This window comes from Hyla sarda, chromosome 1 (genome assembly GCF_029499605.1).
Source record: "Hyla sarda isolate aHylSar1 chromosome 1, aHylSar1.hap1, whole genome shotgun sequence".
In the NCBI taxonomy this organism is placed as follows: Eukaryota; Metazoa; Chordata; class Amphibia; order Anura; family Hylidae; genus Hyla; species Hyla sarda.
Window position 1 is genome coordinate 10,876,376 of NC_079189.1, and position 18,418 is coordinate 10,894,793.

The 18,418-nt window shown below is 47.0% G+C and overlaps 1 protein-coding gene across 1 annotated transcript in view; it reads left to right on the plus strand.

The window, feature by feature from the left end:
* The first annotated feature begins 787 nt into the window (after positions 1-787).
* The window catches only part of LOC130362054 (vomeronasal type-2 receptor 116-like), an 80,826-nt gene continuing 63,195 nt past the window's right edge, over positions 788-18,418 (plus strand). Inside the window, exons 1-2 of the mRNA XM_056568812.1 lie at positions 788-940; positions 3,947-4,750. Coding sequence (XP_056424787.1) covers positions 788-940; positions 3,947-4,750 — 957 coding nt within the window. The remainder of the gene's footprint in view (positions 941-3,946; positions 4,751-18,418) is intronic.

Here is an 18,418-nt window from a genome sequence, read left to right on the forward strand (position 1 = left end):
GCATAAAGTTCTCTGAGCCGGGCCTTTAACTTTTCCATCTGGTCGGCTAATTCAGCCTCCTGACGGGCCCTTTCAATTTGCTCAGTTGGAATTGTTGGGAGTGGCTTCCCAGGCTGTGGGTGGAGAACCTCATGCATGTACTTGATTAAATCAGGTTCATCTCCGAAGACCCATTGGGGCAATTTTGTGGAGCGCGGGCGTGCACTCTGCAGGGCGGACAGGAGTATCTCCAGCTCAGGGCTAGTGAAGGAAGAGAAGGCAGCCTCTGATGGTGTACTTACAGAGGACTCCTTTGTTGGGATCTCTGCCCATGAACCCCATGTCTGATGGTGAAGGGACAAGTTCGTGTACACAGAGTGTCCATACAGTTTGTGAAAGGTGAATCAAGGATTTTCTCTCATGTCTAACCACACATAAAGAAGTTCTGGGCAGCTTCCCCTTGTGCTTTAACTATTGCATGTACACAGTGTTTCCTCTTAAATGTAATATATCCCCCTTCTTTGCTTGTTAAATTACATCAGTCAAATATGTGGGAAAATGTACAACAACTTTTTATGCATTTTGTATTTAAAAAACAATACTAATTATGTTTTGGTACAACATTTGCAGTGCTAACTGTACACAGTAGTGTCATTATGGTTGGTGTCACCCCCCTCCCCCCCTCCCTTCACAAGTAATGCAGGGCACTGACCGTTGTAGGCCAGCAAGACATCTGATGGAGCCATGACATCAGTGATGGAGTTTTATTATAAAATTTTGCTATGCATGTTGCATAGTATACTGAGCAATGTGGGAAGCACGATTTCTTGCTGTCTGCTGCCGGTTTTACTTCTGGCAGGCCAACAAGACGTTGTATGGAGTCAGGGGCATAGCTAAAGGCATATGGACTTTAGTGCAAACATTCAACTTGTACAGTGCAGTGCCATCGAGTGACTCACAGGTAATGTCTCCTCTAAACGGAGTACTAACAAAACTAAACTGAGAACGCATACACAGTACAACAACCAAGCACAATCAGTAAACAAGGTACCAGAATTCAACTGAGTAAAGATCTAGTATGAAGTCAGTGTAACCCCTGCTGTGTGAAACTCATAGCTTGTATCGTGTGAAACTATAGCTCCCAGTATGGCCAGAACAATATCTCAAAAGCCTGAAAAAAGTCTCTTTACATTTCTTTGTCATGTAAAAATTCTTTTGTGCCTTCCCAGAGGAAGAAAACCAGGCACAATGCTGGATCTGCAAGCAGAAAGTTTGGGCAAAAGTTTAGAAAATATGGTTCTATATAACCACATGAACAACACAGGGCCACATTGGAATCCGGCTGGGGGAGGGGCAAACCGGGCTCTCCCGTACCCCAGCCGGACCAGCGCTGAACTCCATTAACTTTATTGAGCCGACCGGAGTCAAACGGTGACTCTGGACGGCTCATTTATGACCCGTATGCGGTATACTAAGGTTTTAGGTTCGGTCACAAAACTGGATACGGGTTAAAAATTAGCCGACCGGAGTCACCAGTTGACTCCGGTCGGCTCATTAAAGTTAATGGAGTTCAGCGCTGGTCCGGCTGGGGGAGGGGCAAATCGGGCTCTCCCATACCCCAGCAGGACCAGCGCTTAACTCCATTCACTTTAATGTATCCGGCACCTGTAATGTAAAAACGAGATGTGAATGCAGCCTTAGAGGTAGGAGCAATTGGAGCAGCAGTAAGTTTTCATTGGTATACATTATGACAACATTTTTACATCCAGAATGCCAACCTGGCATAAATTGTCACCAAGACATGTCTGTCATCACCTAAACAACTAGGTTGATTCATACCTAAGCTGTGCCATTTCTCTTGCAAATGCCATCAGCCCAGACCCTATGGACTTCTGAGTCACCAGATTAGACCATTGGCCAGAACCTGCCCAGTTTGCCATAAGTGTTCAGTCTTTTCCACCCTCCAGTGTAACACCAGGGAGTATTCAGCAGGGAAAATGGCCTTGTCACCCCTAAACTTTTCTGCACAAAACATGAAAACAATATTTGTTAAAAGGAATCAGGTGTGGATCAGTGAGGATTTTAACCCCTTAAGAAAGCAGGGGTTTTTCAGTTTTTGCACTTTCGTTTTTTCCTCCTCACCTTTTAAAAATCATAACCCTTTCAATTTTTGCACCTAAAAATCCATATGATGGCTTATTCTTTGCGCCACCAATTCTTCTTTGCAGTGACATCAGTCATTTTACCCAAAAATCTACGGCAAAACGGGAAAAAAAATTATTGTGCAATAAAATTGAAGAAAAAACGCCATTTTGTAAATTTTGGGGGCTTTTTCGGTAAAAATGACACCTTCTCTTTATTCTGTAGGTCCATATGGTTAAAATGATACCTTGTGATCTGAAGTTATTAGCGATACCATTTTTGTATTGATGGGACTTTTTGATCGCTTTGTATTCATTTTTTTATGAAATAGTGACCCAAAATACGCAATTTTGGACTTTGGAATTTTTTTGCGCGTATGCCATTGACCCTGATGTTTAATTAATGATATTTTTATATAGTTCGGACATTTTCGCATGCGGCAATACCCCATATGTTTATATTTATTTTTAGTTACATGTTTTTTTAATGAGAAAAGTGGGGTGATTTGGGAAGGGGTTAAATCCCATTTATTGACTTTTTTAATACTTTTTTTTGCAATGTTATAGCCCCCATAGGGGGCTGTAACATTGCATAGACTGGTTGCCAGCACTGTTCACTGCAAATCCATAGCTTTGCATTGATCAGTGTTATCGGCAGTCGATTGCTCAAGCCTGAATCTCAGACTTTAAGCAATCAATCGCCGATCGGAGGAAGATGAGTGACCCTCCGCTCGCGTTGTAGCTGATCGGGACACCGCATTGTCACTGCAGTGGTCCCGATTAGCCCCACTGAGCAGCCAGGAAGGTTCTCCTTTTGTTTTAGATGCAGTGTTCAACTTTGAACACCGCATCTAAAAGGTTAATAGCGCACGGCACCACGATCGCTGCCGTGCGCTATTATCTTTGGGTCCCGGCTTCAGTTACATGCTGGGAGCGACCCGATATGACACATGGTCATCGCGTGAGTGGGCGTTACATTGCGGGAGCCGGCCACGGACGTAAATATACCCAGGTCCCTGATGCCACTGGTTACATATGCCATTGCTGCTTTAAATTGGCTATTCCTGCTGTCCACTCACTACTACTAACACCAGTCCAACACCCTTGCTTCTACCCTCAACTACCGGGCTTATGTAAGCACAGATCCTCTCTCCTGTCTTTGTTTTACACTGAACTGCTACTAGAGAAGCTACTTCTATCTACCATCACCCCTACTACTTCTGTCAGGTCTACACAACCAGATAATTTTAAAATAGGCATCATTTTTGGGCTTTTTATTTGTAAAAATGCCAGGTCACTCTAGAAAAGTTTACTTATCTCTAGTCTGGAGCTTTCTTAATGTACATGCTAAACATATGGCTCAAATACTGATGTGAACTGAGCCCAAGATATGTCTAAGGAGATGAGATGCCACAAACATATATATATATATATATATATATATATATTATATATATACACACACACTAACACAGGGCTTAAGTCCTGCAGGAACGCATAAGAACAGAGTTCCTGCACACAGCAGAACACTGTTTGCGTTAACAAGACCAGTCCCCACACTTTTTTTTCCCCAGGACTTGACCTCTATATATTAAAGGGGTTGTACAGGAATAGAAAAACAGAGTTATTTTCTTTCAAAAACTGCTCCCTGTCTGTCTCCAGGTTGGGTGTGGTTCTGTAGCTAATCTATTGAAGTGAATGAAACCAAGTTGTAATACCAAACCCAACCTGGAGACAAACAGGGAGCAATTTTTGAAAGAAATTACCTCTGTTTTTCTATTCCTGGAAAATTAATTTAATTAATGTTTTTATTTTAATGCTTGTAGATCAGTTATGGATCACGAGATCCACTTCTGAGCAACAGAAAGCTGTATCCAAACTTTTTTCGAACCGTCCAGGACTATGAGATGCAACATGTAGCGATTGCAAAGTTAGCTAAGAGTTTTGGATGGAACTGGGTCGGGATCATAACCTCAGATGATGACCAAGGACAACGCGAAGCCGCACATCTGACCCAAACACTCAGTAAATATGGAATTTGCCCTGAATTTACCCTTAGAATTTCTCTAACAGTATTTTATAAAACATATTTCCGAGATCTGAAATCCTCATCTTCTGAGATTGTTATTTTCTGTGGAACATTAGGAATACATTTTATAAAGTCACTTGGTTCCATAACATCTATTCTGAGGGAAAGAACAATTATCCTTCCAGCCTCATGGTCAATTGCCACAGAACTCATACACCACTATATGGATGATAGACTGGATCGTAGTTTGGTGTTTTCTCCTCCAATACGTTACATCGCTGGATTACAGGAACATTTATCTACTTTTCATCCATCCAAACGACCAGATGATAAATTACTAGAGGACATCTGGATTTATTTACATTGGTGCCTTTCAGGAGATAATAAGAAAAATAAATTATTTTCAGCATTTGCTGGTTTCTCCCTTCATAATTGTACTGGAAAAGAGACGTATGGACAGCTAATAAATTATTCTAGAGATTCAGGAACCTACAAAGTGTATGTGTCAGTCATGAGTATGGCGCAGGCTCTTCATGATCTTTTTACCTTCTCACACATAACGGGAGAAAAACAATTGAAAACAATCAAATTCCAACATAAAGTAAGTACCGTATTTTTCGTCATATAAGACGCACCTAATTTTATAGGATAAAAATCTAGAGGTAGTACTCACATGTCCCCGCCGCTCTGGACCCGTAACTGCTCGTCACCGATGCCCTGGATGTCGCCCTCCATCACTGTCACCGCGTCCCTGGGGCGTCCCCGTCGATCCGGAACGTCTCTGCTGCCCGGGCATCCTCGCTCTCCGTCACCACCATGACGTCGCTACGCATGACGATGAAGGAGAGCGCTGGCCATGCAGGGGATCCCGGGACGGATCAGGCACCAAGGAGGCAGGTAAGGTCCCTCCCGGTGTCCTGTAAGCTGTTTGGGATGCCGCAATTTCACCGCGGCAGTCCCGAACAGCCCGACTGAACAGCCGGATTAGTGTTATTTTTGCTTCGGTCAGCTTTGATCACCGTGTCTGAAGGGTTAATGCAGGGCATCACCGCAATCGGTGATGTCCTGTATTAGCCGCGGGTCCCGGCCATTGATGACCGCAGGGACCGTCGGGATAGGTGTGTATTCGCCTTATAAGACGCACCAACTTTTCCCCCCCAGTTTTGAGGATGAAAAAGTGCATCTTATATGGCAAAAAATGCGGTATTCTCTCAATATACTTAAACTGATTCATTATTATGTAACATCCACTTGTATCATTGTTCTTCACTATCATCAGGCAATAAGTAATGAATTTAAAAAAAATGGAAACTGGTGTCAAGTTGTCATCTGTCTCACAATTTTGTAAGATAGGAATCATTTTCCTGGTAGACCTGTATAGCCCGATCATAAGAGATCACAATGACCCATGATAAATTCATAATGGGTGCTATGAAAATAGAAGTTATGACACAGGGTGAGCAGGTCAAAGTGAAGTAGCTAGAAAGCTGTACAGGGTTTTAATGTATTTGTGTGGGTGAAGATAAAGGTTTAGAGCAAGGGAATCGAAGTAGACCATAAAATCACAACATTTCAGGATTTATTTGATTTGTAAAAAATACGAATATCGCCGTGATTCTATCACACAAATTGGTTAATTAAACTCCATTTAACAGTGTTCTAGGGTCTGGGACACCTAAAATGGCGGATCCACATGTCAGTACATGGGGCAGGGGATGCTGGGAAGGCAGGAAGGCAAGGCGGGAAGCGAGGTGGACATGATGACCCTGAATCACATGCAGGATGCAGCATTGATTGACCAGTGGCCAGGGTCCCAATGTTGGCACCACAGCCTTGCATCAACACATGCTTCGCCACCATAAAGTGGCCTGGGAGAACCGTGGCTCCGATGTAGTGGTCCAGCCTGCTGCATCACCCAGTGGCCAGCTGTTCCCTCCTTCAGCAAGCGAAGGCTCCACCACCTCAGCCGAAGGGAGCTGTGTGTCATACCCTCCTTCTGTCGCTCCAGATGCTCCTGCTTCTCCCACTTTTAGTCAGCCATTCTGCCAACAATCCATCCGCGAAGTGATGTCCAAGAGACAACAGTATGCGCCCACTCATCCAACGGCGCAGAAGCTGAATGTGCTCCTGTCTAAGCTGCTGGTGCTGCAGTGCCTCCCTGTTCAAGTGGTACCAAGCCGTAATTTCTTTGCGAAGAAGGCAGTACCAGCCCTGCACAATTTTGTGGAAGAGAAGGTGGACCAGTCCTTGAGCCTGTCGGTGTGTACCAAAGTGCATGGCAACGACGATGTCTGGAGCTGAAACTGGGGTCAGGGACAATACATGTCCTTTACGGTCACTGGGTGAATTTGGTTCCTGCACAGCCACAACCCCAACTTGGACAGGTCACGCCGCTTTCTCCTCCACGCTGTCAGCCCGTTGGTCCTGTGACAGTGTGCAACTCCTCATCCTCCACCATGTCCTCAGCCCCCACTGCCCGGACTAAGTGGCCCTTCAGCATACCATGTGTGCAGGGCACGGCGGTGTCAGGCTGTTCTTCGCATGGTTTGCCTTGGCAAAAGAATAACACAGGGGATGAACTGCTAAAAGTCATTCATAAAGAAATCGGAGCATGGCTTACACCACACAAACTGGAAATAGGAACCATGGTGACTGACAACGGGAAGAACATCGTGGCCGCGCTGCGACAAGGAAGGGTGACCCATGCGCCCTGCATGGCCAAAGTGTTAAATCTGGTTGTAAAGCAGTTCCTGAAATGTTCCCCCCCATTTTCAAGACATCCTAAGAATGGAAAGGAAACTTTGCAAGCACTTCAGCCTCTCGTACACTGCAAAGCACACCCTCCTTGAGGCGCAGCGTGAGAACGGTATCCCCCAACATAGTCCGATTTGTGACGTTGCCACACGTTGGAATTCCATCCTGCATATGATGGACTGACTGTACGAACAGAGAAAAGCCATCACCAATTTCTTGATGATCCAAGCGGATAGGGGTAATCTCGTGTGTAACTTCAATGTGAACCAGTGGCAGCTCATACGTGACACCTGCCATTTGCTCAGGTACTTTGAGGAAGTCACATTATAGGTAAGTCTCCATTATTACGGGATGAATGATGTCATTTCACTGCTTCATTTCATAGAACAAGTGTTGGAAACTATGGCTGGTCAGGGCAATGAAGACGTTGAGCCTACATCTCACGGCCACATGATCCCTGTGGGGGCTGAACTGGAGGAGGAGGATGAGCGGCAAAGTGGAGCACAGTTTAGGTTTTGATGAGATGGACTGTGTTTCTAGTCATCTGACAGGAGAGGAGGAGCATGATGAACTAGGGTAGCTAGAGGGTTATGAGGAAGGCGAGACAGAGGAGCCAGGCACACTGTAGCAGTATGCAGTGGAGATGGAGGCAGGGCGTCTCTCTGAGTCACTTGCACAAATGGCACGATGCATGCTCACTTGGTTGCATAGTGACAGATGAATTGTCACCATTCGGCAGCAGGATGACTTCTGGGTCTCCACCTTATTGGACCCTCGCTACCAGCACAAAACGCGTGCCTTTTTTACACCCATTGAGAGGGAGGACAAACCGACTTACTACAAGGAGATTGTCACGATGCCGGCTGGCAGGAGGTGGATCCTCTGTGCCAGAGAGGGATTGGCGAGGACCGTGCTAGTGGACCGGTTCTAAGTCACTACTGGTTTTCACCAGAGCCCGCCGCAAAGCGGGATGGTCTTGCTGCGGCGGTAGTGACCAGGTCGTATCCACTAGCAACGGCTCAACCTCTCTGACTGCTGAAGATAGGCGCGGTACAAGGGAGTAGACAGAAGCAAGGTCGGACGTAGCAGAAGGTCGGGGCAGGCAGCAAGGATCGTAGTCAGGGGCAACGGCAGGAGGTCTGGAACACAGGCTAGGAACAAACAAGGGAACGCTTTCACTGGCACAATGGCAACAAGATCCGGCGAGGGAGTGCAGGGGAAGTGAGGTATACATAGGGAGTGCACAGGTGAACACACTGATTAGAACCACTGCGCCAATCAGCGGCGCAGTGGCCCTTTAAATCGCAGAGACCCGGCGCGCGCGCGCCCTAGGGAGCGGGGCCGCGCGCGCCGGGACAGGACCGACCGAAAGAGAGTCAGGTACGGGAGCCGGGGTGCGCATCGCGAGCGGGCGCCACCCGCATCGCGAATCGCATCCCGGCTGGAGGCGGTATCGCAGCGCACCCGGTCAGTGGATCTGACCGGGGCGCTGCGGGAGCGAGAGTGTAGCGAGCGCTCCGGGGAGGAGCGGGAACCCGGAGCGCTCGGCGTAACAGTACCCCCCCCCCTTGGGTCTCCCCCTCTTCTTGGAGCCTGAGAACCTGAGGACCAGATTTTTATCTAGGATATTGTCCTCAGGTTCCCAGGATCTCTCTTCAGGACCACAGCCCTCCCAGTCAACCAAAAAGAAGGTTTTTCCTCTGACCTTTTTGGAGGCCAGTATCTCCTTTACAGGAAAGATGTCTGAAGAACCGGAGACAGGAGTGGGAGAGATAAGTTTAGGAGAGAAACGGTTGATGATGAGTGGTTTAAGAAGAGAAACGTGAAAGGCATTAGGAATACGAAGAGAAGGAGGGAGAAGAAGTTTATAAGAGACAGGATTAATCTGGCACAAAATTTTGAAAGGACCAAGATAGCGTGGTCCCAATTTGTAGCTGGGAACACGGAAGCGGACATATTTAGCGGAGAGCCATACCTTGTCTCCGGGAGAAAAAATGGGGGGAGCTCTTCTTTTCTTATCAGCAAACTTCTTCATGCGTGATGAAGCCTGTAAGAGAGAATTTTGGGTCTCTTTCCATATGGTGGAAAGATCACGAGATATTTCATCCACAGCGGGTACACCAGAGGGCAAGGGAGTAGGGAGGGGGGGAAGAGGGTGACGGCCGTACACCACGAAAAATGGGGATTTGGAAGAAGATTCAGAAACTCTGAAGTTATACGAGAATTCGGCCCATGGTAGAAGATCTGCCCAGTCATCCTGGCGGGAGGAAACAAAATGCCGTAAATAATCACCCAGGACCTGGTTAATTCTTTCTACTTGCCCATTGGATTGAGGATGATAAGCAGAAGAAAAGTTTAATTTAATCTTGAGTTGTTTACAGAGAGCCCTCCAGAATTTAGACACGAATTGGACGCCTCTATCCGAGACGATCTGCGTGGGCAACCCGTGAAGACGAAAAATGTGTACAAAAAATTGTTTTGCCAACTGAGGCGCAGAAGGAAGACCAGGAAGAGGGATGAAATGTGCCATCTTGGAGAATCGATCAACGACCACCCAAACAACAGTGTTGCCACGGGATGAGGGTAAGTCTGTAATAAAGTCCATACCAATCAGAGACCAAGGCTGTTCGGGAACAGGCAGAGGATGAAGAAGACCAGCGGGCTTCTGGCGAGGAGTCTTATCCCGGGCACAGACAGTGCAGGCTCGCACAAAATCCACAACATCCGTCTCCAGAGTCGGCCACCAATAGAAACGAGAGATGAGTTGCACGGATTTCTTGATGCCCGCATGACCTGCGAGATGGGAGGAGTGACCCCATTTGAGGATTACGAGGTGTTGGCGTGGGGAGACGAAGGTCTTCCCTGGAGGAGTTTGCCTGATGGAGGCTGGAGAAGTGGAGATCAGGCAGTCAGGAGGAATGATGTGTTGCGGAGAGAGCTCTACTTCCGAGGCATCCGAGGAACGAGAGAGAGCATCGGCCCTAATGTTCTTATCGGCAGGCCGAAAGTGAATTTCAAAATTAAATCGGGCAAAGAACAGAGACCACCTGGCCTGGCGAGGATTCAGCCGTTGGGCAGACTGGAGATAGGAGAGGTTCTTGTGATCGGTGTAAATAATAACTGGAAATCTTGATCCCTCCAGCAGATGCCTCCATTCCTCAAGTGCTAATTTAATGGCTAGTAGCTCTCGATCCCCGATGGAGTAGTTCCTCTCCGCCGGAGAGAAGGTCTTAGAAAAAAAACCACAAGTAACAGCATGCCCGGAAGAATTTTTTTGTAGAAGGACCGCTCCAGCTCCTACTGAGGAGGCATCAACCTCCAATAGGAAGGGTTTAGATGGGTCAGGTCTGGAGAGCACAGGAGCTGAAGAAAAGGCAGACTTGAGCAGTTTAAAGGCGTCTTCCGCTTGAGGAGGCCATGACTTAGGATTGGCATTCTTTTTGGTTAAAGCCACGATAGGAGCCACAATGGTGGAAAAATGTGGAATAAATTGTCTGTAATAATTGGCGAACCCCAAAAAACGTTGGATAGCACGGAGTCCGGAGGGGCGTGGCCAATCTAAGACGGCAGAGAGTTTGTCTGGATCCATTTGTAGTCCCTGGCCAGAGACCAAGTATCCTAGGAAAGGAAGAGATTGACATTCAAACAGACATTTCTCCATTTTGGCATAAAGTTGATTGTCACGAAGTCTCTGAAGAACCATGCGGACATGCTGGCGGTGTTCTTCTAGGTTGGCAGAAAAAATCAGGATATCGTCCAGATACACAACAACACAGGAATATAAGAGATCACGAAAAATTTCATTAACAAAGTCTTGGAAGACGGCAGGGGCGTTGCACAGGCCAAAGGGCATGACCAGATACTCAAAGTGTCCATCTCTAGTGTTAAATGCCGTTTTCCATTCATCCCCCTCTCTGATGCGGATGAGATTATAAGCACCTCTTAAGTCCAGTTTGGTAAAGATGTGGGCACCTTGGAGGCGATCAAAGAGTTCAGAGATGAGAGGTAGAGGGTAGCGGTTCTTTACCGTGATTTTATTAAGACCGCGGTAGTCAATGCAAGGACGTAGGGAGCCATCTTTTTTGGACACAAAGAAAAATCCGGCTCCGGCAGGAGAGGAGGATTTGCGGATAAAGCTCTTTTTTAAATTTTCCTGGATGTACTCAGACATAGCAAGAGTCTCTGGGGCAGAGAGAGGATAAATTCTGCCCCGGGGTGGAGTAGTGCCCGGGAGGAGATCAATAGGACAGTCATAAGGCCTGTGAGGAGGTAGAGTCTCAGCTTGTTTTTTGCAAAAAACATCCGCAAAGTCCATATAGGCCTTAGGGAGACCGGTTACAGGGGGAACCACAGGGTCACGGCAAGGAGTACTGGTAACCGGTTTAAGGCAGTCCTTGAAACAAGAGGGACCCCAACTCTTGATCTCCCCTGTGGACCAATCCAGGGTTGGGGAATGGTGTTGAAGCCAGGGTAGTCCAAGGAGAATTTCGGAAGTGCAATTGGAGAGGACCAAAAACTCAATTTTTTCGTGGTGAGGTCCGATGCACATTAGGAGGGGTTCCGTGCGGTAACGCACGGCACAGTCCAATCTTTCATTGTTAACGCAATTGATATAGAGAGGTCTGGCGAGACTGGTCACTGGGATGTTGAACCTGTTGATGAGAGAGGCCAAAATAAAGTTTCCTGCAGATCCGGAGTCCAAGAAGGCCTTAGTGGAGAAGGAGAAGGTAGAGGCAGATATCCGCACAGGCACAGTAAGACGTGGAGAAGCAGAGTTGACATCAAGGACTGTTTCACCTTTGTGCGGAGTCAGCGTACGTCTTTCCAGGCGGGGAGGACGGATAGGACAATCCTTCAGGAAGTGTTCGGTACCGGCACAGTACAGGCAGAGATTCTCCATGCGGCGTCGTGTCCTCTCTTGAGGTGTCAGGCGAGACCGGTCAACTTGCATAGCCTCCACGGCGGAAGGCACAGGAACGGATTGCAGAGGACCAGAGGAGAGAGGAGCCGGGAAGAAAAAACGCCTCGTGCGAACAAAGTCCATATCCTGGCGGAGCTCCTGACGCCTTTCGGAAAAACGCATGTCAATGCGAGTGGCTAGATGAATGAGTTCATGTAGGTTAGCAGGAATTTCTCGTGCGGCCAGAACATCTTTAATGTTGCTGGATAGGCCTTTTTTAAAGGTCGCGCAGAGGGCCTCATTATTCCAGGAAAGTTCTGAAGCAAGAGTACGGAATTGCACGGCGTACTCGCCAACGGAAGAATTACCCTGGACCAGGTTCAGCAGGGCAGTCTCAGCAGAAGAGGCTCGGGCAGGTTCCTCAAAGACACTTCGAATTTCCGAGAAGAAGGAGTGTACAGAGGCAGTGACGGGGTCATTGCGGTCCCAGAGCGGTGTGGCCCATGACAGAGCTTTTCCAGACAGAAGGCTGACTACGAAAGCCACCTTAGACCTTTCAGTAGGAAACTGGTCCGACATCATCTCCAAGTGCAGGGAACATTGTGAAAGAAAGCCACGGCAAAACTTAGAGTCCCCATCAAATTTATCCGGCAAGGATAGTCGTAGGCCTGAGGCGGCCACTCGCTGCGGAGGAGGTGCAGGAGCTGGCGGAGGAGATGATTGCTGAAGCTGTGGTAGTAGCTGCTGTAGCATCACGGTCAGTTGAGACAGCTGGTGGCCTTGTTGCGCTATCTGTTGTGACTGCTGGGCGACCACCGTGGTGAGGTCGGCGACAACTGGCAGAGGAACTTCAGCGGGATCCATGGCCGGATCTACTGTCACGATGCCGGCTGGCAGGAGGTGGATCCTCTGTGCCAGAGAGGGATTGGCGAGGACCGTGCTAGTGGACCGGTTCTAAGTCACTACTGGTTTTCACCAGAGCCCGCCGCAAAGCGGGATGGTCTTGCTGCGGCGGTAGTGACCAGGTCGTATCCACTAGCAACGGCTCAACCTCTCTGACTGCTGAAGATAGGCGCGGTACAAGGGAGTAGACAGAAGCAAGGTCGGACGTAGCAGAAGGTCGGGGCAGGCAGCAAGGATCGTAGTCAGGGGCAACGGCAGGAGGTCTGGAACACAGGCTAGGAACAAACAAGGGAACGCTTTCACTGGCACAATGGCAACAAGATCCGGCGAGGGAGTGCAGGGGAAGTGAGGTATACATAGGGAGTGCACAGGTGAACACACTGATTAGAACCACTGCGCCAATCAGCGGCGCAGTGGCCCTTTAAATCTTAGAGACCCGGCGCGCGCGCGCCCTAGGGAGCGGGGCCGCGCGCACCGGGACAGGACCGACGGAGAGCGAGTCAGGTACGGGAGCCGGGGTGCGCATCGCGAGCGGGCGCCACCCGCATCGCGAATCGCATCTCGTCTGGAGGCGGTATCGCAGCGCACCCGGTCAGTGGATCTGACCGGGGCGCTGCGGGAGCGAGAGTGTAGCGAGCGCTCCGGGGAGGAGCGGGAACCCGGAGCGCTCGGCGTAACAGAGATCCTACATAGTCAGTTGGCAGATGCCTATCGGTGCCATTGCCCATCCACTAGCAGTTCTTACTTGTGTGGCCCTCTCCGCCCACCTTCCACTGCCATGGCTGCTGGGGAGGGGTGGGGTGGCAGAAGCAGTACCAGCACCATCAGCAGAAGCCTGAGTCTACAGTCACTGATGAGTACCTTTCTTTACTCGCATAGTGAAGCGACTCATCAGCAGCAGGTAGACCTGGAGCAGGACCTGAACCAGCAGGTGGTGGCATACCTTGACATGCCCATGCCAACACACCTTAAAGATCCGCTGGACTTCTGGGCAGCCAAACTTGATTTGTAGAGTTAAGTGGGGGAAAAAGGATGTTTCGGGCGCTGTCCTTGCTTCCAGTAAATTCAAGCAAATACTAAGGCATGCTTTTCCGCTATACACCCCCACAAAAGGTCCTTTTTTCCGCTATACTCTCCAGATCCTGTATGGGAGAAGTTTCCTTCTTTCCCATTCCATCTCGGGCTCAGCAGTTTGTCTCCAGATGATCAACAGTACCCCTTTGTGGTGATATGCGCATATACTTCTCCCATCAGGTAAGTGTTAGACATCTGCAATTCGGTTCGGCACGAATGTCTAATTTACCGAATTTTACCGTTTTCGGGCATTCAAACCGATACGAATGCACGAAAACATATTTTGAACATTCCCGAATAGCAATGATAATACGAATAGCAAAATAACGAATACATTCGTTATTTCCCCGAATGCATGTGGTAAATAACGAATGCATTCGTTATCCGTAGACAAATGTAAAGAATTCATTCTAATAACAAAAATAGTAAAAAGGATACAGAAACGGTTTGATTTTTCGGATACATTCGGTATTCAGGTACATTCGGTAAATCTTTTTATTATTTTTGGGACTTTAGCGAAAATCCTAAAAATTGATGGAGATACCTTTTTTATTAAAATTTCATAGGGTACCATAAAAAAATTATAATAAAAAAGATACAGAAGTGATGGAAAAAATTGTATCTAACGAAATGTATCTTTTTTATTATGAAATGTTTATTAATTTTTAAACAGGGATCAATTTATGTGAGCGGGTAAAGCACTAAAAATGTAGCCGACAATAATAAAAATGTATTGTGTGCGAGTTTTTCACTTTAAAAAAAAAAATGTTTAGGTAGTACTACTACTCCAAGCATGGAACACACTGTTCCATGATGGGAGTAGTAGTTACCTGTACTAATTGACAGATCACCGGGGTCCCTTGCGATCCTCCTGTATAATGTATAGATGCGGCGGCCGCTCTTCTATGGTCCGATACACTCACGTATATATATATATACACATATTCATATTTCCCGCAGAGCTGTGATTGGCCAGATGGTTCCAGCCAATCACAGCTCTCTGTGAGAAATAGGCATATGTGTATATATACGGCTGTGCAGGGGACCATAGGAGAGCGGCTGCCGCATCCATACATTATACAGGAGCATCACCGCGGGTGTCAGGAGTGATACCCGTAGTGATCTTTCCTTTACTACAAGTACTACTACTCCCAACATGGAGTACACTCTGCTCCATGCTGGGAGCTGTAGTACCTGCATTAATAGACAGATCGCATCGGGTGTCAGAAGTTACACTCTCTGCGATATGTCTATTAATGCAGGTACTACAGCTCCCAGCATGGAGCAGAGTGTGCTCCATGTTGGGAGTATTAGTACCTGCAGTAAGGGACAGATCCCAGTGGATGTCACTTCTCCTGACACCCGCTGCGATCCTCCTGATGTGAATGTCGGGATCAGCTGTTTTCAGGGCTACAGAGCTGGGAGAACAGCTGACGCTGAGCCTTAGGTATACATCGTATATCTACTGTCCAGCAAGAACTTACAGTGAGCCTGCAATGTATATACAGTATACACATTGCTGGCTCACTTAACCCCTTGCTGAGCTGTGTGCTATGCGCAAGCCCAGCAAGGAAAGAGTTAACTTACACTGCTGGACAGTGTAGGTTAACCCTTTGGGCGGTTTACACTATATACAGCTATCTATAGATAGCTGTATATAATGTATACAGAAGACGAAGTCCGCTTACTTCCCTGAAGTACCGGGCAGGTCCGTGTAGCTCCTCCCCTAGTGATGACATCATTAGGGGGCGGGGCTATAGAAGGGAGCATGGCTAGTTAATCTGAAGCTCTGTTCACATTGTCCGTTTTGTATAATGTGAACAGACCCTTCTGGCAGTGTCTACCCAGACAGGGAGACTCCAGCTGTTGCTAAACTACAACTCCCAATTTTTACCCCGGTACCCACCGCCACAGGGGTGTCGGGAAGAGCCGGTACCAACAGGCCCGGAGCATCAAAAATGGCGCTCCTGGGCCTAGGCAGTAACAGGCTGACGTTATTTAGGCTGTGGAGAGCCAGTAACAATGGTCAGGCTGTTGCTGTTTGGTTGGTATTGTGCTGAGAATGAAAATACAGGGAACCCTATGCGTTTTTTATTTTATTTTTTTATTTTTTATTTTTCCCCCGTATTTTCATTCTCAGCACAATACCAACCAAACAGCAACAGCCTGACGTTACCAGGATGGGCGAGGACCATTGTTACTGGCCCTCCCCAGCTTAAATAACACCAGCCTGTTACCGCCTAGGCCCAGGAGCAACATTTTTGATGCTCCGGGCCTGTTGGTACCGGCTCTTCCCGGCACCCTAGTGGGTATAGGGGTAATAATTGTGGGTTAGCGCTAGCTGTTTTTGGGGCTAGCACTAAGCCCTGGCTTAGTAATGGATTCAGTCAATAAGACCAGCTTCCACTACTAAGCCTGAAAGTTGAATTTAAAAAAAAAACACAACACATTGGAAAAATTATTTTATTTAAAAAAACACTCCCCCACAGCCCTCGTTAACCATTTTATTAAAATAAAAATAAAAATAATCCGCCGTAATCCATCGAATCCTCAGTAATCCTGTGCATTCACAGATCTGAAACGAGAAGAAAAAAAAACACAAAAAAATGGTTATCACATTTTTGGCGCTGTCGGCTGGGGAGAGCACCCATGATGCAATGTCTACCCAGACAGGGAGATTCCAGCTGTTGCTAAACTACAACTCCCAGCATGCCCAGACAGCCCCTGGCTTAGCAATGGATTCAGTCAATAAGACAGCTTCCACTACTAACCCTGAAAATTCAATAAAAAAAAAACACAACACATTGGAAAAATTATTTTATTTAAAAAAACACTCCCCCACAGCCCTCGTTAACCATTTTATTAAACGAAAAAAATAATAATCTGCCGTAATCCATCGAATCCGCAGTAATCCTCTGCATACACGGATCTGAAACGAGAAGAAAAAAAACACAAAAAATTGGTTATGACATTTTTGGCACTGTCCGCTGGGGAGAGCACCCATGATGCAATGTCTACCCAAACAGGGAGCCACCAATTGGTGCAAAACTACAACTCCCAGCATGTTGTAGTTTAGCAACAGCTGGAGTCTCCCTGTCTGGGTAGACACTGCCAGAAGGGTCTGTTCACATTATACAAAACGGACAATGTGAATAGAGCTTCAGATTAACTAGCCTTATTCCCTTCTGTAGCTCCGGCCCCTAATGATGTCATCACTAGGCGGCGGAGCTACACGGACCTGCCCGGGACTCGAGGGAAGTAAGCTGGACTTCGTCTTCTGTATACACTGTATACAGCTATCTATAGATAGCTGTATATAGTGTATACCGCCCAAAGGGTTAACCTACACTGTCCAGCAGTGTAAGTTAACCCTTTCCTTGCTGGGCTTGCGCATAGCCCACAGCTCAGCAAGGGGTTAAGTGAGCCAGCAATGTGTATACTGTATACACATTGCAGGCTCACTGTAAGTTCTTGCTGGGCAGTAGATATACGATGTATACCTACGGCTCAGCGTCAGCTGTTCTCCCGGCTCTGTAGCTCTGAGAACAGCTGATCCCGACATTCACGTAAGGACAATCGCAGCGGGTGTCAGGAGGAGTGACATCCACTGGGATCTGTCCCTTACTGCAGGTACTAATACTCCCAACATGGAGCACACTCTGCTCCATGTTGGGAGCTGTAGTACCTGCATTAATAGACATATTGCAGCGAGTGTAACTTCTGACACCCGCTGCGATCTGTCTATTAATGCAGGTACTACAGCTCCCAGCATGGAGCAGAGTATACTCCATTTTTGGAGTAGTAGTACTTGTAGTGAAGGAAAGATCACTGCGGGTATCACTCCTGACACCCGCTGTGATGCTCCTGTATAATGTATAAATGCGGCGGCCGCTCTCCTCTGGTTCCCTGCACGGCCATATATATACACATATTCCAATTTCTCACAGAGAGCTGTGATTGGCTGGAACCATCTGGCCAATCACAGCTCTACGGGAAATATGAATATGTGTATATATACGTGAGTGCAGGGGACCATAGAAGAGCGGCCCCCGCATCTATACATTATACAAGAGGATCGCAAGGGACCCCTGCGATCTGTCAATTAGTACAGGTAACTACTACTCCCATCATGGAACAGAGTGTTCCTTGCTGGGAGTAGTAGTACTACCTAAACATTTTTTTTTTTTTTAAAGTTAAAAACACGCACACAATACATTTTTATTATTGTCGGCTACATTTTTAGTGCTTTGCCCGCTCACATAAATTGATCCCTGTTTAAAAGTGAATAAACATTTCATAATAAAAAATATACATTTCGTTAGATACAATTTTTTCCATCACTACTGTATCTTTTTTATTATGATTTTTTTACCCTACGAAATTTTAATAAAAAAGGTATTTCCATAATTTTTTAGGATCGCTAAAGTGAAAAAAATAAAACATGTACAGAATGTACCCGAATACCGAATGTTTCCGAAAAAAATCAACCCGAACACCCGAATACCGAATGTATCCGAAAAATCTAAACCAAAAATATTGCCGAACCAAAAAATGTTTCCAAAACGAAAAAACGAATCGAAATGAAACAAAAAATTTTCTAGTGCACAAGTCTAACTTCAAGTTGGACGGTTTGCCCTT